At 47.1% G+C, this 22,444-nt stretch overlaps 2 protein-coding genes across 2 annotated transcripts in view; one reads left to right on the top strand and one right to left on the bottom strand.

The window, feature by feature from the left end:
- Positions 1 to 227: 227 nt before the first annotated feature.
- Positions 228 to 22,444, bottom strand: part of LOC144152871 (uncharacterized) — a 204,549-nt gene continuing 182,332 nt past the window's right edge. The window contains exon 3 of the mRNA XM_077684384.1: positions 228 to 521. Within this exon, the coding sequence (XP_077540510.1) occupies positions 284 to 521 (238 nt within the window). The 3' untranslated portion in view covers positions 228 to 283. The remainder of the gene's footprint in view (positions 522 to 22,444) is intronic.
- Positions 15,429 to 22,444, top strand: part of LOC144152337 (plexin-B-like) — a 108,189-nt gene continuing 101,173 nt past the window's right edge. The window contains exon 1 of the mRNA XM_077683602.1: positions 15,429 to 15,693. The gene's annotated coding sequence lies outside the window, so the exon portion shown is untranslated. The remainder of the gene's footprint in view (positions 15,694 to 22,444) is intronic.

Below are 22,444 nucleotides of genomic sequence, written 5' to 3'. Positions count from 1 at the left end.
TGCCTTCCTAAATTCGAAAGCATTCATTTTCTTTTCGGATGTCGTCCCACACGTCCCGTCCTTTCCACTCACACCCCCGTGAGATTCTTTCTGATCACGCCTCTGGCCGCCACCAAACAGATCACAAGAAACCAACTGTGGCTGGCCATCCTCCGGCATACGCAGTGGGGTGTAGATGGACAAGCTTAAAGAAAGAGACCACACGAGAAACTAACGCACGAAGTGCATGTGTCCTGTTCAAGGCAGGAGCAAGGCGGTGGTGGCGGTTGGCTTCTGGGCCTTCTCACCTCTCAGGCGTTGCATCTTGGCTCGCTATCCGGCGCGCAGTGCGCCAGCACTTCATGAGTGATACGCTGGAGCTCCGATTGCAGGCCAGGCGGTCGTGTTCCGTGGGCCGACCCACCCATCGCCCCGGGCGCCTCGGCGGCTGGTCCGTGTTTCGTGAGGGCACCCCTGTCGGCTGTATATTGCTTTCGGGTGTGATTTGTTGGCGCACCGACGTCGGCGTCGTCGAAGGAGCCCTGGGACGGAGAGAGAACGAAATGAAGAGAGACGGCCCCGAGGAACCGGGCCTGACGCGCGAAATAAAGACGTCCAAAAAGCGGAAAACCGAAAAAAGAAAAAGATTGTCGAGGGTGAAACGAATGCTGAGGAAAAAATAGGCAGAAGAAATGCAATCGGGATCGAACTGTAGCTTGGTACGCGCTGCAAAAGGAAAATAAATACCGTTAATAGGCGTCTGACTCTAGAACTCCAGGCATCACTCAACCGCCATATGTTTCTTTACTATGTCAGCGCCCAAGGTTGAGCTCTGCGAGAAAGCTGCCTTTAAAGAACGCGAGCTTTGTGTCACATCAATGTATATTCAATTCCGTCTATGTACTTTCTGCCGCTTTCTCGCTGATATCGCACAAAAGGCAGAACAAAATGTGGAACCCTTCGCTGGTGCTTCCTGTTTTACTGGTTGATTGATTTGAAAAAAAAATCATTATGCTCTTGAAAATATTGGCAGTTAGAGAAAGTGCTTCTCGTGTGCCCACCCTTGTTTTCCTATAGGAAGTCCATCAAAGTCGGTCAAGATTGAAAGCTACAACCGGGTCTAAATGACACTGGCAACTTCGGGATTTTGTTTACAGTGACCCACATAGAAGAAGCGAAATTTGTGGAAGCCAATTCGAGTCTCAGAGTGCCACGTAACAAGTATTTGATGCTCAAGCGATAGTCGAAAGAAATGGTGGCATCTTGGTCGTTCGAAAAAAAATGGCCGCGTATCTGCTCGCTTTTCTGCAAATGTGACTGCAAGACGATGGGAAGCAGAGAAAAGCTCGCTCTACAGACGCCGAGTTCGTAAAGCTGGTTGCCGCCGGTTCTACCGCATGCTAACGCGGTTCACTTTGGGAGAGATATGAAAGGCGGCAGACAAAACGAACCGGGCCTGCCAGCAATGAAGGACTTCGAGAGGAGAGTTGGGAAATGCATGTGAAGTGCAACAGCCGAATCTCCGACGAAGGAAGAGATTAGACGACTGAAGAAGAACGTCTCTCCAGGAGAAGAGGAAGCGTGGCGCGAAATCTGCTGCCGGAGAACGGGTGCTACGACTCGGTCCATTCCCGAATATCGCACCGGCGAAGTGGCGGCGAAACTTCAGCGATTTAAAGAAGCATGGGAGTTACGAGCTCGCAAACATCGTATATACTGTAATGACCGAGTATTAATTGCTCTTTGGGGCCTAACAATGACGCCACGCAGAAAACTTGACCGAGCCTCAATGCTCAACTCCGCATAAATTTAGCCGAACCAAGAGTAAGCTAGGTGGGGCCGCCAAGTTCGCTGTTTGGTCGGTCTTCGCGCCACCAGTGAGAAGATGACCGAATTTCTTTACATGGGACAGATCGAGCGTATATATTTCGTTTCAGTGCTTGCCTTTAGCCGCCGCGGTGGTACAGTGGCTCAGGTGTTGTGCTGCTGAGCCCATGGACACGGGCGCAACATCGGCCGTGGCGGCCGTATTTCTGATAAAGGCTAAAAACCAAAATGCCTCTGCAGTGAGATTTAGGCGCAGGTTAAAATCCCCAGATGGTCAAAATTAATCCCCAACTCTCAACTACAGCACGCTTCATAGGCCAGGTGTAGCTTCGGCGCGTAAAACATGATGATTTTCATGTGTTTGCTGAGATCCCGCCTGTCGTCGACAGCCTTTCTAACACATTTCTTTTTGTTTGGTGCCGTAAAAACAGATACAATGTGCATTCTGTGTAAGGGGAGCAAGCTATGAAGTTTTATCGCGAGCACGAAGCGCTTGTTTCAAATAGAACAGATCGGTTGGCGACATATCTGACCGGGAGAAGTGGTTTGGCAAGGGACTCGGTGACGAGAACATGCGGTGAACAGATAAAAGCTTACAATCCTATCAACCGTATCTTGAAATTGAATAATGGGGTCTAGAGGAAGTTTCTCCTGTATGTTTTTGAACGGTCGCCGAGAACCACGCAAGTTTCGTCCTCTAGGTGATCAGCTCCGATCCAAGATACAGCTTCCCCATCCCCTAACTCTTGCAAAATAAAGAGAGAGAAAGAGGTGGGCCTTCGTGGTAGAAGGAGCACGTCAGAACTAGAGAAAAGAACAAACGAATTCGATCTCCGCAACAATAACGGGACGTAGGGCGCATTGAAAAGGGCGTGTTCTTTGGGGATGTTTCCGTGATAGCGTATTTAATGCGTATGTGGTGAGGACTGCAAACACCCCGCATGTGAACATAGCACGTATGGGCCGTGCACCCCACTTGCTGAAAAAGGTCGTTCCTTGGTTGGAAGAGCCTTTGTTGGAACATACTTGTAAAGCCAAGCTTTTTTGCTCTCACTGAGGCCGTTGTGCGGCAATACGCCCTGCAGAAAAGCCAACTTTCTTTGACGATGATGATTAATGATCGTGGGTGAAGTAAAATAAAAAAAATGGCCGCGTATATACTCCTTTCGTTGCAAATGTCGACGAAAGACGATAGTCGACTGGCGCCTCAGCCGAGTAAGTGCCTCCCTTCTCTTTCCGGCTCACCTCTCATGCTGTTCCTCTCCCGTCTCGTTCCTCCCAAGGTAACACGCTAGAGGTTTCAGCCGAAAGTGCTGGTGTTTACGATGCTTCTACATGCGAGTGCCACTTTTTCTATTAGGAAAGGGGTGAGACCGAGAGACAGAATGTGAATGTTCTCAAAATATTTACAGCGGGTCCAGATGGCATGTTTAGAAAACTGAATTGGAACAAATCAGGCATATGAATAAACGGGAATACTTAGGTCACTTGATGTATCGGGATGACATCGTCTTATTGAGTCTTCACAGGTAAGCCCTGCAGAAAATGTTCCGGGAATTAAGTGCACCTCAGAAATCTGGACTGAATAAAAATAAGCCCAAAGAAATACAAAATGCTGTCAACTAAACATGCCAAAGGGCATCTCTTCGAAGTAGGCAAGGAAATACTTGAGCAGATAAGTGACAATAGCGTCCCTTGGGCATGTTATTTGTGCTAATTGAAATCTTGTGAAAGGAATAAAGCGAAAAAATTGAGTGAATCGGTCTTCGCTTGGGAGGCATTCTGAAATCAAGAGCAGCTACCCCTGTCACCAGTGTGGCCTTTCAGTGATGACATACGGGGCAAAAACTTGGAGTCTTAAGAAGTACATCGAAAGACATTTTACATCGGCCTAATGAGCCATGGAAGTGTTAAGGCTAACACTTATGCATAAGAAAACTTAGGTATGGATTAGCAAACGAATTAGGGTGTAATACTTCCTAGCTCAAGTTAAACGTAAAAGGTGGTATTAGGCACATCTGTTAAGGATTAGGTTAGGACGGACAGCCGGGGGGATTTTTGTTTGACGGAGTGACTATCCACAGGCACTGAACGAATTAAAACAAGACGATAGACCCGATCGATGCATGAAATACGAAATTCGGGGTCGTAGAATGGACTTGGAAAGGTCGCAACGGAAGTGACTGGAAATTTTAGGAAGAGTGCTTCACCTTGCAGTGGACACGAATGATCTGTGTACTGCGATGATAATTATGATGACTAGACGACAAAAATGATGATGATAATGCTAGTAGTAGCAGTAGTTTTAGTAGGTAGGCAGTGTAGGAACTAACTCGGTAACTTTTTGTTAGTAACATAATTCGAAGTGATAAACCGTTCATTTCTTTTTCTCTCTCTTTCTTTTAAATACTTCGCTCAACTACCGTTGTTAGCTTTTAATGTGCAGTGGACCAAGGAAAAGTCCCGGGTACGTCATTACTCTCCCGTTTGGACGGCCGCATTCGGAACTTCGAAGAAACGGAAACCCATCGCCTAGAACCATTCTCGGCGTGTAGGTTTCGCACCGAGCCGCAAACAGCGCATTGTCCTGGGAGGTACACGTTCTACGACTGCCACTGTACAATAATACGACAACATTGGAACGACAAACACAACAGAGCGTCCAGCAAGAAAGGGTCAGACGTCGGTCAGGGCCCGCTGTACCGCGGACGACGACAACCTACAGGACGTGGGCGATCCTCTCCGGGCGCGACATTCGTGGTCCATTTATCGCGAGCCAAGTAATTCGATTTGTTGTCCGCTCCGTGTGGTCTCGCTGCGCGTCTATCGATGTCTGCCCGGGCCTTTTTCTTGTCGCGTGGACCGATCGTCGCTTACAGGCTCGCCCACACACAGAACATCCGCCCCCTCCGTCTTCCGCCGCGTCTCCTGTTTCCTGCGCTCGTTGTTTCCGCTTCCTCTGTTCCCGGTGTTCTGCTTTCTGTTCGCCGGATATCTGGCCGACTCGCGTCGACGGGCCGCGGCCAGTCTTCGCCGCTCGGCCGGCCACGACTAATGCTGTTTGCCGATGTTAATGCTCTTGTTTACGGCATTCGTCACCCGTTCGGTCATTTGACGCGCCGGCCAATTTCAAGTGCGGGGGAAATGGAATGACCCGCTGACGCCCTGGAGGCGCGCGTGGGCCCACGGCTGCAGCAGCTCCGCGCCAAATGGCTTATTCGACCGTCTGCTGTCGCTCCGTACACGTGCCTGAGCAAGAAAGAGTTCGCGTCCTTTGGGCTGGTCCGGTTATAATGTAGCGCTAAGGGAGCCTGGGAGCGCCGGACGCGATAATGGTTCGCTGACACTGAAAGGGCGTTTGGTTGAAACAGGCTTGGCGCGATCGGATGTAGTAATGGCTGAAAGGACGAAAAAATGAACTTCTGGACAGTGCTACGGGAATCCAATGTAGGAATTCGTGTGTTCATGGCTTCGTAAATAAAGTTGTAACGACATAATTGTCATCTTTCAGTGGAGTCCCCGCCCTTATTATTATCCTTTGCTGTGATATTTATTTATTTATTTATTTATTTATTTATTTATTTATTTATTTATTTATTTATTTATTTATTTATTTATTTATTTATTTATTTATTTATTTATTTATTTATTTATTTATTTATTTATTTATTTATTTATTTATTTATTTATTTATTTATTTATTTATTTATTTATTTATTTATTTATTTATTTATTTATTTATTTATTTTAGAATGTACTGCAGGCCAGAGGACCCAGCAGGAGGAGCATAAGGTGGCAACAATATCGTTACCGCCTTATGGCCACTCATTAAATCATCACTTCATCAACCATGTCTCGTGCATTTCGTCGTGCCACCACGTAACAATATCAAAGATGCAATACCGCAAACAGGAAAAGTAGAAAAAACGAAATGAAGTAGGGAACACTGGTCGCCAGGCACAACTAAATAGGCACAACTAAACATTTGCTTGTAATAAACCAAGAGGGTTAAGAAAACTTTAATAAACCAAGAAAGTTAAGAAAAGAGAGTTAAGAAAACTTTAACTTCAATCATTAATTGTGCGGGGAGCAGTAAAAAATTACTCCCACCTCCCCTCGCGGGAACCCCTGTGTAGATGCGACGCATAGGGGGTTCCGTTGTTGTTTCCGTTAGGTTGATTCTCCCATCGCGTGAAACGTGCCGTGAACCCCCTGCCGCGGCTATGACGCAACGTGGCGCGGCTATGACGCAACACAATTCAACACAATCCACTTTAATCCAATCCAATACAAATCCAATCCAATCCAATCCAAACCAAGCCAGGTCAAGCCAAGCCAAGCCAATTCAATCCAATCCAATGCCCCTTGGAAGAGAGTTCGCTATCTGAGAGGAGAGGGGGTGAGCGGCGGAGAGCGCAGCTAGCGTGGCGAGGAGAATGGGGGAGGGGTGTGGACGGACAACGACAACGCCGTATGGAGGGACAAGGCGAGTGAATGAGATGCCGTCGCACCTAAAATTTAAACAGATTGATAGAAGCGAACAATGGGGTTAATGAAGGAGAGAGAATGGGAATGGCGAGCACAGCAAGTAGTCAGCGGTTTCAAGAAGGGACTCCCATCCGAAGCAAGTTTCCGGTGATACAATAAATAAAAGAATTTAAAGCGGAAGAATTGCTTATTTGGCTTGAAGACCGCTGCCTAGATAAACAAGCGCTGGTGTGCCTCCTTTTAGGGACCATCTTGGAGACTGAGGAGTGCCACCACCTCTAGTACAGTTATTACTTTCACCTCTCCCCCCAACCCTTCTCCCGCTTTCTCGTCGTCTTTAATCTAGCAACCCTTACACTTTATACGCTAATTGCACACCCGTAACGATAGCAGAAAGCAACCGTAGGTTCCCTTAGTCGGAAAAAGATACCGCGCCGTTACCTGCACCGCACTTGTGCACACACGGCCTTAAGCCCCCGCAGGCGCTCAGTGCCGTGCGCGCCCAAGTTCGGTGCAGGAGACTGCGAGAGAACCTTTAATGACTGGAGGGATGACACTGGTGTCACGCGCCACGGTTCTGATAACACCGTTGCTACTCGCGCGCTTCGCATCACAGAAAAGAAAGAACAGCAATGGCTATCAGGAGCTTGTAAGCGAAAATTCGATGCAAGTTTCATGACTTACGTTACGCAACGAAGAAATGGCACACCTTATGAAGGGGACCAGTATACTGATCTGAAAATCACCTCGGCCGGACAGCGTTTACCTCGGAAGGACCCTTCTGATATCGATTTCCTCCCCGAATTATACCTCAGTGGTCGTTTTATTAAGGTGATTACGTGTGCGTTTACGCGGCCTTTTCAGCCAACCAGTCTGAAGATATTCATGACTGGTTTACTTCTGTGTTTTCTTGTTGAATAAGTAGAGGAGACGCGTGCGCACGCAGCTGTAGTTCCATTTCAGGCGCTGTATTTACATAACAGAATATTCGACTAAAACGACCCGTCAGGCCACTGCAAACGACTCGAAAGCGCTTGTAATACAAAGAACGCAGCCTAAATGCGTATCGCGTGTTTCCAATCAATGTACTACACATAAGCTGTAATGTTTCGTTCGCTGGGTGCTGTCAAGTTCGCGTGGGCTTTTGTGTCACCAGCATGGCTCAGGGAATCCGCAGTAACAATATAACCATGTCGATTCGAGCATACATTACAGCTACAGCTCTGTTACCGTACGTACAAACCCAGACAATGGCCCGTTCGTCGTTGCGTCAATCTGACCTTCTAGCTCAACCAAGGTCAAGCCAGCGCCCCGTGCGGCTGCGCAGTGAAGGCATTTGATTTCCTGTTTCTGCCAATATAAGGTGGTGGAGAGGGCAATAGGGGGAAAGGGCGCGTGCCCCCAGAAAATGATACCAGCAGGCGCTGGATCATCGAGTTCACTGCGCATGCGCCGCTACAGCGCCGACTGCGCCGAGCAGCGTCTGTATTAAAGGGACCCTGCAACACTTTATTCATTTTTTTTGAAATCTTAAATGCTTCCAGAACGTAGTCACCCAACACACACAGTACTTAGATTAGGGGGTCGCGAAGTACCTCAGCCAAAACATTGCTGCTCTATGCCCATCAGCTAACTTGTAAACTCGCTCAAACGATTTTACACTCTTTACCGGTATTGGCGTTATTAGACGGCCCGAATGACATCACCAAGGACATGTAGGGGCTGTTGGCCGGTTTTCCTTCAGTTGTAGCAATGAACGCTTTTCGATAGAAACCTACCCCCCCCCCCCCCCCCCCAAAAAAAAAAAGCCACAAAAACAAAGCAGGAATGGAAGGCGCATCTGGTGCAACGAGCAAATCACGCAGTGCCACTCTGTGCTCGCGTAACTATAGCTTTCGCAATGACTCCAGACGCGAAGGAAAGAGTGAAAGCGCTTATCGAAGGTGTTGCAGGGTTCCTTTAAGTCTTGCGGTCCAATTGTCTGCGCGTTGACTGGGCTTCGTCAGTGCGAAACCATAGCTTTCGCTCAACAAACTTGGTTTAACCGGGTTCAACCACCGCAAAAAATATTACCAATGCTTTGTGTACACAGGACCTTTAAACCATTTGGAAAACTTAATCGGGCTTTCATGCGTTTCAAAGACAGGGGCTTCTTTAAACAGCACAGTCACAAACGCACGTGTTTGGAAACTAACGATACTCCAATTGATCTTAAGGTATTATATAACTGTGCAAATGTTTTATCTAATGATTGAAATGTCTTTGTAGTAGGTATTATTTCGGTTTATTACTCTGAATGTGGGCATGAGTATTTGTATTTATTTGGGGATGAATAGTTGCATCTGTTTCTGTCGCTTGCGCTGTCAGGTGCTAGGGGCCTAGTCAGGCGACTATTGCAGTGGTCTTTTGCCTCACCACCTTGGCATTTTTATTGTCGTAAGGTCAGTAAACAACTAAACAACATAATTGCTGTATATATATATATATATATATATATATATATATATATATATATATATTTGTTGATCGCAGTTTTAAAACGAATTAGCTGGTGCCGTTGCTTTGAGCTGTTTGAATTCAGCAATATTTTTCTTGGAAAAGTAGAGTTCAGGTGTAATTACTTGCCATTTACTTCAAATTACTTGGAATTACCTGGAATTACCTAAAATTGCTTAGAGTCACCTACAATAGAGTGAAATTTATGAATTTCCTTGGCACTATTAGGAATTTATTTTCTATTACTTTGAGTCGTCTTTTATTATCTGGAATTGCTTGGAATTATCTGGGTCTATACTGAATGCTACTTAATATAATATAAATTATTGTTTTGCGGGAGGCAATGACTCTCAGTATTGCTTAAGATCACGTGGTAGTTCTCAACATTTCTTCGAATTTGTTGGGATTGCTCGTATCTCCCACTGATAGCTGTATTTGGACGCAACGGCATAGCCCTTCCGACGCTAGCGGTCGGTTTTTTTTATTGCTACGGGGCCAGGCACATGCTCGTATTGCAAGATCGCCGTGAAATGGTTAAAAATTCCCTCGAATTAAGATATATCTTGCTTCAAGCTTTAAATAACCCGTTCCGCAATAGGAGTATAACCAACAGAATTTCTTTTTTACCAGAATAGGAAAGGATGGTGTACACGTATTTTAAAGCAAAGCTTTGCTACTTTTGTCCAGCGATTTTGTGGAGGATGCAGAAATGACCTTTTGACCGGAGACATCCCCGGCGACACACCCCTCGAAGCGAATTGCTTGACTCACCGGGGCCGCTGTTGGCGCCTGCGGGCGCCAACAGCGGTCGCCACCGCCGCTGCGGCCGAGGCAGCCAACCACCCCCGCAGCCTCCCATGGATGCGGCGCTGGGTCGTTTCAGGCAACGTGACTCGTTTCGCGCCCGACGAAGAGGAACGGTGCGTTCGCTATGAATGAAAGCCGCGTTCGCCCGGCCTCCTCCTGTGAGCGTTGCACGGAACCGAGCGGCTTTGATACGGGGTCGGCAATGCAGCTAAATCTAAGGTGTAACCAAGCGAAAGCAAGACTCAACCAGACTAAGCCAAGCTTTTGCTTTGCATATACAAGGTTAGCTGAGCTGAGCCGCAGCCGTTTTTTAAAAGCCGTATGGAAAGGCCTGTCATAAAATTTCCAGGAATCAAAACGAATCGAAAGGAAAGGAATCGAACTGAGAGGGTGAGTGTCGCCGCTGCTGCGATTTGCGAAACCATACTTTCCGCAATAAATTGTTTTCCACGCCGCTTCAGCCGATATCGTTCGTGTTTTCCTTCGGGGGCAATCTTGCTTGCGCTCCAGTTCGACAAAACCTCTCCAATTTCGCCTGTGGTATGCCGACTGCTGCGGCGCTCGGCGCCGCTGGCCTAAGCATTCGCCAAAGACGACTCACTAATGCAAGCGCACAAAAAACGCCATTCATATACTGCGGGACTCGAACGCGAAGCTCGACTTGGTTTCTGAGCAAACATCTCAATGGCCTCTTGACGGAATCTCAGGAGAAGCCCGGGGGATCTTCCCGCTTGCATCAGCACTTTTCTTCTTCTTACTGCGAGTACGTTTATGGAGACGCCCGCTTCATCTTTGGGAGCAATTTCTTTTCTTTTTTTTTTGCTTTTTTAATTTCTGATTACGTTGTGGAGTTTCTTCACATCACTTGCGTGTGCTGTAATCCCGCTGGTGATGCCTGAGATGTACGTACTGCAATTTCACTATCTCTGCATGCTGCATTTTTAAGACAGCTTTGAGGAACTGAAGAGGGCGCAGTACGATTGCTGTGGTTCTCATTTAGTTAGAATGGGAAGATTTTTCACCGCCAAACAAGATCAGGCATTTTTGTAGATTGGTCGGGGTGATTGAAGTGCTGCCGGAAAGGATGAAAATGAACTGTTTCCCCATCTTTATGCTTGTCGTTGCGGTTCTCAACATGATTTGCGAATCACGTGATTCGCAAATTATGTTTATAAAGGAACGTATCAGGGGATTTTAACTATTGGAAAAATATTTCGATCCATAAAAAAGAACAACTGCTTAAATGCATGGGCTGGCATTCACTGTGCACGAAGAGTGAAGCCAGCCACTGCGATTTGCGGCTAACAAGCATTGAATGTGATCGTAAGAGATAGCATGAGAAGATGAGAAACACGGAGAGAAAGATATGAAGAAAAGGGGAAGAAAGGGGAAAGAAAAGATGAGCAAACCAAACGAAACAAGCAGCGGGGAACTGCGGAGGAGTTAACTCTACGTTGCTGTTATCTGCAATTTAATATGCTGCGAAAACTCGGCAGGGCGCTGCGTAAATTACTTTAATAAAATTTGCAGGGTTGAAATCAGCGATTTAGAGGCGCGTATAAAATTCACCGGCCCGCTACGAGAAGTCTGTAAGTGCCTTGTAATAATAATTGTAAAATGAAAATGATTTGGATAGCTTCAAACAAATAAATACACATCTCCCTTCTGCAGTGTCAACCCCTCCATTCTTGGGTACAGTTATAGTTACCGCTGTAACATGGCGCTGTCGCTCGCCAATATTGATACCGTAACCACAAAACAGCAATAAAACAATCGTTTACCTTCATGGAGGCCATAAGAGGTATACCTTCATTACTAAACACGCGAAGTTCGGTGCGTAGAGGAATTATTTTCCAAGGATGGGCTATTCAGATGCATTCGTGTACGTGCTTACTCTTGTGGGCCCGACAGCATGCCGTAATACCAATTTCTAAGGGAGGGGGTAGTAGTAAAAGTAGTAAACGTTTATTGGAGCAAAAAGGAAAGGAAAAAGGGTGGTGGTGAAGCGTGGGTCTCGCACCTTCAACTACGTTGCAGCGTTTCTCCGAGAGCGCACGGCTACTATAATCGGTTACAACTCAAGAACGGCACCACCTCATGTAGTGTATCACTCCGCCAAAGCGCCGGACCCATGACGTCAGTGCGCGCGCGCTTTGAAAGGGGTTTGCTATGAATGCGTGATATCGTCTGCCTTGTCTCACGCAGTTTGTTTGTCGCCAGTGGAGTCGTTTATAAGCATATTAAGTCCAAAAAATCACGGGAACGGCTCACGTCATGTTCAAAATATTCCCAGTAACGCCCTACTTGCGCCGCGCGGAGAAACATCCGGCTACGGCGTTAAGGCACAGCGGCAACTTCCGGCGCCGTTCTTAAGTTGTCACCGAGTATATCAAGCTCGGAAGTCTAACCTCGGCCATCATCATAACACCCCTAAAGGCACACCGCAAGGATCTGTAATGTCCCCCCTACTTTTCAATATCGCGTTACTTGAACTACCTACTCTTCTGAACAAAATACCCAACCTGCAGCATGCCATATACGCCGACGACATTACTTTCTGGACTACCTCTGGTTCCAGGGGAGAACAGCAAGACGCCCTCCAAAAAGCTGTAGACACCACCGTCAACTACCTACGTACCAGAGGCCTGACCTGTGAACCTGCCAAATCAGCCCTTCTCATCCTGCGGGCCCGATCACGTGGCCGCCCTCCTCCTCTCGCACCTGATCCTGAAGTGTCGATTCAAGGCGAACTTATCCCCTCGGTGACCACCCTCCGCGTCCTCGGCGTCCCCTACCATCAGGACGGCACGAGTACAGCACTCCTTCCGCAACTCCAGACATCCATTACTCGCCTAACCCATCTTATCCGCGGAATCCGCAGCCAACATCACGGCCCCACAGAATGGGAAATTTGTCGTCTGGTCCAAGCTCTCCTGATCAGCAAAATCACCTATGCCACACCGTACCTCAATCTTCGACCACAAGAAACTGCTAAAATTGAAGCCCTCATTCGTAAGGCATACAAAACAGCTCTTGGCCTCCCCATTTACACCCCTACGGACAAACTGCTCAATCTGGGCATACACAACGTCCTTGGCGAGCTTGTGGAGGCTCAGAGAAACTCCCAACTTCAACGCCTCAGCTTCATGCCAACTGGCCATTCCGTTCTCCGCACGCTCGGCTACCCTACACCGCTAAATCAAGACCGGCCACAACGCCTCCCAACTACCATCAAGCACCGTATCCACGTTTCCCCCATACCGCGCCATATGCATCCCCCCTTCAACCGAGGCCGTCGGGAAGCGCGGGTCCGCTATTTCATGAAGAAGCTAGCTGATGACCCCCAGGTTCGTTATACTGACGTCGCCTATGACTCCTGCGCGCGACGCACAACTTTGGGCACCCTAAATCACGCTGGCCTAATCTTCACGGCTGCCACCTCGCACACCTAAAAAATACAGACAGCAGAAGCTCTGCCAATCGCCTTCGCAGCCACTATCCACGCCAAGCATCCGCACATCACTGTAGTCTCCAAGCATCCGCACATCACTGTAGTCTCCGACTCACAACAGGCATGCCGCCTCTACCAGGCAGGTCTAGCCCCACCCCAGGCCATTCCACTCCTCCAGCGTCTACCTAACGAGACCACCATTACGATCGTCTGGAATCCCGGACACTCCGGCCTTCCGGGGAATGAAGCGGCCCACGCCGCCGCCCGAGCTCTGCACTTGCGGGCATTCTCCACCGATGGTCAAGTGATCCCATCACCCCGCACTAACGACCACGACCTCCTCCAAATTCCTCTTGATAATACGTACAATGCCCTTCTGTCTAACTACACCCTTCCCCGCCGGGTCTACCCCCATCCAACCAGCAAGCCATAATCCATAGTCGCCTTCAGAACGGTACCTTTTACAATCATGTCATCCTCCACCAGATCGCACCCACTATCTACCCCCGTCAATGCCAACACTGCGACACCCCACTCACCACATTCTACCTTGTATACTCCTGTCCCCACTCCCCTAACCCACCCCCCTTCCCCACCCCGGAGCAGTGGGAGACCGAGCTGACCAGCCCGGACCCGGCCGGCCAGAGGGCCTTGGTTTCTCGGGCCATTGAGGGAGGGGGGAAAATATTACGATAAATACCAAAAACGCAAACCCTTCCACCAAGTTAACTTTGGGCTCCACATACGCGCCTTTTATTATGTTTACACAGGCGGCTATTTTAGGAACTTTAATGTTTGTCTTTATTTCCCTCTCTTTTTGCTTCAAGCGACGGACGGCTGCTTTTCTACCCACCACCACCACCACCACCAGCATCATCATCATCATCATAATCATCATCGTCATCCCATCGCGATCCTATTTTTCAACATCCTCTTTATCTTCATCATCGTCGTCGTCGTCGTCGTCGTCGTCAACAACAACAACAAACAGCCCATTTAGGTCCGCTGCAGGACGAAAACCTCTCCCATTGACCTCCACCCGCTCTTGTCCTGTGCTGCCCGAGTCCATTCTCTGCCGCCGAATTTTCTTATTTCTTCCTTCCATCGAGTTAATGGCCTTCCCCTTCTTCTAGCCCCTGTCTCTCGGTATCCACTTTCTTGCCCTGGCGGTCCACAGGTTGCCATTTTTTCGCACTTCATGGTTAGCCAGAGCCCCTTTCTTTTTCTTAATTTGAACTATTATATCTTCTACTCGAATTTGCTTCCTGATTCACGATCTTCGTTTCTTGTCCGTAAGTATTACTTCCATTATTATTCGCTCCATGGACCGCTAGGCCGACCGAAGTTTGCTTTCCAGTTGTTTCGTAAGGCGCCAAGTTTCCGCTCTATACGTCATCACCAGCAGCACGCGTTGGCTGTTTACTATTCTTTTTAGGGATAGAGGTAGCCTACTCTTCATTATTTATGAGTGCTTGCCGAATGAGCCATTGATATTACCTGCGCTGAACAACAGGCTTGTTCTAGCTGGAAAACGTTTGGTGCTCTTCGGGTTGATAGATGCGACGTTAACGCACATGAGTGACGTCAGGACGACCGCATATGGTATACTCTCTATCGTCTGTATTTTTCAAGTCAGCCATCACCAGACGATATTTATTTGCGGAATGAACCATTTAATTTGGTGAAATGACTAGCTACACAAGGGCAGAATTGTGATAGTGCTAAGGCAAGGTGATGTTTTTAAGGGATAATTACGGCCCTCTTAGCTGTTGGTCTCATTAGAGTCCCACTCGATTTGCGACAGACAAGTGATCAAGCTCATGGAGCTTTAGTCAATAAATCTGAGACCAAACCTGTGCATACAGATGATCGGCCGTCTTACTGTTCTCCCCCTACAAAGTGTTAATTAACACTGCGTCCCTGCTTGAGAAAAAATCAATTGTGCTAAGCGACAGTTTTGAAAGATGTAAAAGCGGTAAATAATTACGAAAATGCACGGTGAAGTTTTCGTTTTTTTTTTTTTGTTTACAGAACCAGTTCTTTGGTACCGCAGTTCGGCTGTGCTTTGCCAAATAGATATTAGTGAATAAACGTGATGAACCCGCACAACAAAAAAAGGTGGGAATTAAACGGCTCACTCTGAAGCCGACGGGAAAAAAGTCTCGGTCAATGGTGCTTGCATCATCAGATAGCGAACCTAAATAAATAAAGGAATCCCGCTCTCCTCTCTTTTCCTTATGCGGGAGCCGCTCCCTAGCGCGTTCCCGTTTTCCCTAGACCTTCCCTAGGGGGGAACGCAATTGATCCCGCGCCCGACTCGGTGGCCGGTTCCTCACCCCGAGTGCGTTCGCTCGCTGAGTCAGTTCGCGTGCGCGGACCAGACAGGGTGTGCGGCCTCCCCTCCTGCGCGAGGTTCGTGCCCGTGCAAGCCCCCTCGGCGCGCTCTCGTCCGCTTCCAACGGCGTCGGCTGGCAGGAGCGGCGTGGTCCCTTCCCCAGCCCCGGGCTCTCACGGCGTCGAGTTTTGAACGCTCGCCGCGAACGGAAGCCGCGTCTACGTGTGACACGCTAAGGCTCGATTGGAGACCTTGCTCGACAGGGGCTGCTTCTGAAGCTGATGTTTGCACGATAACACCATAGACGAAGGTACGTGCGGCGTCTCCTGGTTTCGCTGAATGCACGTGTGCGCAACATTTTCCGTGGAGCCAAGCTGTGGCAGACTACGGCGGCATGAATCGGAACTGTTATAAAGTGAAATATTCGTTAGTTTTATTTATTGTTGTTCGTGGGGTACACCTTCTTGAGAATGCATCTTTCTGCCGTAGTATGCGCGCGTAGCTCGCACGATTATCGTAGCGCGCGGGTGCGCGTGCTGATCTGTGCGTGACACCAGCATTACGCAGCGTTCGGGTTGGATAAGGGCTACTGTTATCGTCCGTATTAGTGGTAACCGTAAGCTTGGTAAACCGTTGTCTCTCAGGAAAGCATGAATGCACATGTTGCATAAAGCGTAAATTCGAACGGCACGTCGAAGTCAACAATATGTCTACGTAAAAGAAATACGAGTACGGCAGCGTTTCAAATTACTGTGGTTTCACACCCCAAAACTACACTTAGGCTATGATGCGTGCCTTAGCGGAGTGCTGCGGATTAATTTAGACAACCTGAGGGTCTTTAGTGTCCGTGAAAACACTGGACAGACGCAGTCTTTTTCAGGCGCCCTCAGATAAACGGACGCGGCAACACGAAGTATTGCAGGAGTTGAGAAAAGGGTGACTTGTATGTGTGACTTAATGAACCCAGTGGTCTTGATGCAATCGCTTTCTCTTTTATCCCCCACTTTTTTTTCGAATTGAAAAGGTTTGAGCAAAAACGCCCAGGGTTCGTGCTGCGTGATTAAAGGCCCTCTATTTCTTCTTCTGCGCTTTTTTTTTTTGCAAGATTATTTGAGCGTCTGGGCTTGTTGGAGATGTGCTGATAAATTGTATATCAACGTGTCTACGATATAAAACTGGATATACGCGTAATATGTTTTTTGTTATCCCTTGTAGAACGACTTACTGCCTATTTGGCAGTGCAACTTAAATTTAGCGTACTTATCGGCATAGACAGCTGACGCGCCATACTGCATCTCTAGCAGTTAAAAGTAAACAACGCGGTAAGCACGATACAACAGGAAGGGCAGGTTTTGTCTTGTGTGGTCTCATCCTTGCTTCTCAACTTTGCAGCGCTGTTAAAATATGTATCACTGATCTAGGAACCCCCTCGCCCACCTTAATGAATTAAAACGCATCCCCAGCGCAGAAATAAGTTCATTCCGCGCGTTGCTACCCGTGTCATTTGCGGTACTTTTGAAGCTGCATGTAAAATTCTGTCTGTTGGTACAAGTGAATAGCTGTCACCTCAAAGTGAGAAAAACAAAACAAAACAAAAGTACAGTTGAAACATGAAGCCTTCTCTATCCGTCAACCGTTTCGGCTTTGGTGGTGGTCGGGATTATTTTAGACGACCTGCTGCTTACACCCTCCACCGTCACTCAGTGGCTAAAGGGCTGTGCTGTTGAGCCGATGCACGTGGTTCCCCTCCTGCTGCAGCGGCCGTTTTTCTGATGGTGGCTGAGAGTGAAGTAGCAGGTGCGTCAAAATTTCGGCACATCTGAGAACTCCCCGGCTCACCTGAATTATTCGATAGCCCTCCGATAAGGCGCGCCTCATATCTACGGTGTATAGCGTAAAGCGCATTAAACCGCCAAAAGTTCTCACGTTATGCTTACTTTATATTACACTTTTTTGTTACTGATAAGTTGTCAGTGCGACAGCTAAATTATCTTTATATTGCCCATCTTCGCAAAAGAAGCACCTAATGAGAGCTTATCAGACAGGCACAATAAAGTTTCGTTTTGCGCTCAGAGCAGGTAACCGTAATCCGGACTGCCCAAACTACAAAGCACGCTAGAAAGACAATGGTTTTGTCGTCTGACATTCACGAAGCGCATCCTAAAGCAAAAGCCGGGTGTAAGAATTACGATTAAAATACTCTTGTTATTGCAAGCTTTAATCATTACGTGCCGTTAGTTAATAAAGTTTAAACGTGCGGCCGAAGACCAGCAAACCCGAAGTTTAGTTAGTCAATTTTGACGTCAGGTGGTAGTTAAGCGGTTTCCTGAATCGGCTTGTTTCTCCGGCTTGCTTCTCCGCCCCCACATTCCCCCCCCCCCCTTTTCAACCATGGATTTTTGTGTGTTTTTTGTCAGTCTTTCCGCCAAAGTTTAAAAACGAAGTAACTGTGTGGGCAGGTCGAATATTCCGAAACAAATTTATCAGTGGCGAAACTAAGAAGAATTTACCACGGCTTGAAATAATTAAAGTCCTGGGGGTACCATTTATGAATGCAATTTGTAAATTTTTACATTTCTGCAAGCTGCTCTTCACAGCCGAATAAATAATGAAAATGAAAGCCCCACCAAAACATTTACGCCGCACAGCACAAAATTCTAATGTTCTTGGGTTTGAATGCAGTTTATAATTTAGGAATTTCTGGAGCCGCTCTTAATACGGAAAAAAATTATCAAAATTAAAGCATTGCCGGAAAAGTTACGACGCACAAATTCCAAATGCCCTAGGGTTCGGATCAGCGTTGCGAAAAAATAAGGCGGGCTCGTCATTACCGTCAGTCTATGACATCGAGATATACAATCGAAACGCGCAAGCACGAATAGGAACGCCATTATTAGGCGGCGTAGTTGAAGTTGCGTTTGTAGAAGCACATATTGCATCAAAAATACGCCTACCTTCGTCCAATAAAATTGTCCAAGCCTTCAGCGCCCAATTGTGCAAACGTAAGTTCGCCTATCGACCCCAGCCACTCAGTGCGTGCCGTTGGCCGAACTAGTTTCTTTTGTGTTAGCCTGCTATATGCGGCGAGTTCCATTTCTAGAATACTGCTCCGAACGTATTAGCGGACCATTCTGGAATGGCCCGAATGACAGACGATTACCTCCTGCGCCGTCCGCTGGAGAAAATGCTATTCCGCTGTCCGTCTCTCCCAGTTAGATTTGCGCCTCTTATTTTCACTTGCGCCAGAGTTCATCTACGGTGCTTATACATGTATAAGCGCACACCTCGGCGCTTCGTAACGATCATTTTATTCAAACCTTCTTGTTTTTTTTTTGTTTCTTTCATCGGGACCTGGTTCAGCGTTTCCTTTTGCTCGTTTAAATGGGCGAGCCTCTTTCGAGTGGCTTATTCTTGTCCATTTAAATGCATGAACCCTAACGTTTTCTTCTTTGAGTCCTTTCGCGTTTGAGAAAAGGATAAAAGCAGCGTCATTTCTTCATTACTTCTGCGCCGTTTCGTATATGTACCCGGGGCCGGACGTGGCCAGAAAGCCGGACACGAGAGCGCTATGGCGAAACTTTGTCGCACCCACCCCTGAAATTCGCGTCACGCGCGTTTCGTTGGCGGAGTTCGCCGTTTTCTTTCGAATAGTTTCTGCTGGCCTGCGCATTGGCCTTCTCATCGACATAAAAAAATAAATAAATAAAAAGCGGACCGGGTGAACACGCTAGATTTTTGAGGAATGATATTTTGCATTATGCATATTGCAGGAAAAAAATTATTTATCGCATCGTGTTAAAGTCGGGGCCGTTCATTAAAGAATAAACAGTGACTGCATATTCAACTAATAGATCGGTTATTACAACGGTTTTATTGTTTGGTTTTCAGCTTGTAAGAACGTTGGACGAAAAACTGTATGCAATACGAGAAGCTGCATGCAATAAGCAAGAGAAAGGAGGCCAATATTCACGTTGCTGCTGCGCCCCATACTCAATGCGGGTACTCAACAAAGCTTTCAATCGTACTCTTCGTACGGAGAAGGCATGAACCTACAGCGAAATGGCTGGTCTTCGCAAGTAAGCTGCGTACACAGCAGGACAGTGTTACGTCAACACCCGCCGCGGTGGCTCAGTGGCTAAGGCGTTGCGCTGCTGAGCACGAGGTCGCGGGCTCGATTACCGGCAGCGGCGGCCGCTTTTGTGATGGAGGCGAAAAGCAAAAACGCCCGTGCGTACAAGATTTCGGCGCACGTTAAAGATCCCCAGGTAGTCAAAATTAATCCGGAGCCCTCCACTACGGCGCGACTCATCGCCTGCGTTGCGTGGGCGCGTTAAATATTAAACACTGCAATCAGTGTCATGTCAACATATTCTTATCTTTCCGTTAGTGTAAGACGTTTTGACGTGCCAGCTCATTGCTGATTCCTTGGATGGAGAGGGTCTTTCCAGCCATTTTCATCTATTTGTTGATATGGTCCTTAAGAGTAGTTTTCTAAGCAGTTTCATACGACGGTACACACTGGAAACACTGAAGCATTGATGGCGATCTTTGATGTCGCCCTCTCTGGCTCCCATGATCGAGACCAAAGGAGTTTCTCTCATAATCACTCTATTGACGACAATGGTTGCCATTTGGGTCAGATGTTTCTTTGTTAACACTGTTTGGAATAAGCGTAGAGGGTGCATGTTCTCTATTACCAACGAGGTGAATGTTCCCATCATACTAGTAGGAACTATACCTCACGGTCGTTCAAACTGTTTATTGTGAATTTCGATAGTGTAAAGCTTCAGTGGCTCTTTATTTGAATGAATAGGTTCTACAAAAATATCTACGACCATAAATCAAGTTTGACATCGAGTTACTAGATTTCAAGGTGAATATTTTCGGCGCCAAAAGGAAGAACTAGCTCACCACGTAGCTTTTCAAGAGTTCCTCGAAGTCATGCGGTTTTGCTTGCTACTGTCAGGTGGGCGTTTCAAACCTTGGATGAGCCAGGTAGTTTCTTGTATAGTTACCAGGAAACTTGATATTTCACGTATTCTTCGCTTGAGCCAGTGTCGTCAGGCCAGTTGTAGCTTTCCTAATAATGTTATTAAACAGCCATACGTTCGCTATTCAGACAATAAAACCTATTTTATTTAGACACGAGTGGCTTCTCAGAATTTCATCAGTGGAAACCATGCTCTGTGTGGTGGGGTAGGCCTCAGCCGCGTATTTAATTGAATCTGCAGGAATAAGCCTACTCTTAGGTGTTAAAAAGGTGGCAATGACAAACGAAGGTAAAGTTGTTTTGTCTATTCAGTGTGGGTGCGTTAACTAGCTCAAAGAGGAGAATAAGGTACGAGCTCTAACAAGGTATACTCGTGCGAGTTCGGGGCTGCCCGCAGCAACCTCGAGGTCTCGATCTGCAGCATGCGCTCTTGCTGCCAAGTACGTCACGTGATGCAAGCAGTGCTTGCTTAGGACGCACCCGAAGCAGCGCCGGGCTCAGAACGTTGTCGCAACTGGAATAACATTTACAAACAATGACGTTATCGGACGTCCCGACCAACCGAATTGCGTAAAGCGCCGCTCCTTATGCCTACATCTAACGACATGCCTACTCTGGCAGTAGGCTGAACATGGAGTAACGGCACAAAGCTCAAATCCTGACGAAGAATCAACCTACTAAAAAAAAAAAAAGGCAAGCCTATTACTGAGAAATGGAAAGAGCCCCTCGTATCTTTTTGTCGAAGCGAAAGAAACGCGACGGATTTCTGAATGACAGGTGTCCTTGTGTTAAATGACGTGAACTTGGTCGGAATGGCGAGGTCGAGTAATGGTCTCGGGTACTCCGGAATACTGCAACGTCAAGTGATTGCTGTTAAGGCTGAAAGTTGGGATAGTTGGTGTTGACTTAGAACTAATTTACCAGCGAAAAAAGACAGCGACCAAGAGAGAAGTAAACGAAGCTAGCTAGCGATTGTCTTAGCTGCTTGCTTCTTTCTAGGTCCCTCTCTTTTCTCGCTGGTAAAATGGTTCTAAGTCAAGCGATTGCATAATGGTCGTAAGCACTTGATCATGTTGTTTTTCTATTATTCGACGAACAGTGCTCACGGAAAAAGACGAAGACGTTCTGCACACACGCAAAAACTGCGTATATGGGAAATTTGACACCCCTCTGGGGATAGCGTTAGATGAAGTAACTTAGGTTACAAAAAATCTCCTACTTAAGAGTGAACGATTGTGTCCTGGGCCCTTTCTGGTGTTTGGTTCAACGTTGTTGGTCTATGAGTAACGTTTCAAAACTAATTCGTCCAAGCTTCGGCTGGGATAAAGCAGAATTGGCACAGTTTTTTTTTTTACGAATATGAGCCAATATTTCAAAACTACCAAAACCCAGAGCAAGGCTGTTCCATGGCAAGGGAGGGATAAAAAGAAGGACTGCGGAGAGTTGGTGAAGCATGCAGAGTTTGCAATATAGGCCTCGTAAGAACGGGCCTGGGTAAAGAGATGGCATAAAATAAAACAAGCCATAAAAAACGGTTCTTTCGACCACTAAAACGCAGAAACGGGAAACCGAAATACTGTAACAAGGAAAACACGCGTGAATATGTTTAATCTTCGATCGCAAGCCACTCGCAGAAAAATGAGTGAATTTAGTGAGATTGCAACATACTGCACAACACTGTCTGTCGCTTCATGTACAGGGCGAATTTTAGGGGATCATTGTTGCAACAACGAAACTTACCTAATGAGTTAATAACAAACCATTAAACGTGTTTCGCAGTAACAGAATAAATCGGTATCTCCCAAACTAAATTCGTTGCTTTCTTTTTCCCCAATGATTATGGTTGGCTGTAGGCTATATATATATATTACTTGGGCAGCCTATCTGGGCTGTTTTTAACCTCCCTTCTTTTTTTTGGAGCCGGTGATTATGAAACTGAAAGCCATTCTGTGCCTTTGCCCGACCAAATTGAAAAGTTGAGTGCCCCATTAGAAATAAAAAGCTCACCGAGAAGGGCGCAAATGCACCGGCATAATACCTCATTAGCAGAACGACTCGTGAGAATAAGGCG

This window comes from Haemaphysalis longicornis, unplaced genomic scaffold, assembly GCF_048455015.1.
Source record: "Haemaphysalis longicornis isolate Haplotype H1 unplaced genomic scaffold, Haemaphysalis longicornis Haplotype H1 scaffold_9, whole genome shotgun sequence".
Classification (NCBI taxonomy): Eukaryota; Metazoa; Arthropoda; class Arachnida; order Ixodida; family Ixodidae; genus Haemaphysalis; species Haemaphysalis longicornis.
The sequence above is the reverse complement of the archived record's forward strand: the minus strand, read 5'-3'. Positions and strand labels throughout refer to the sequence as shown.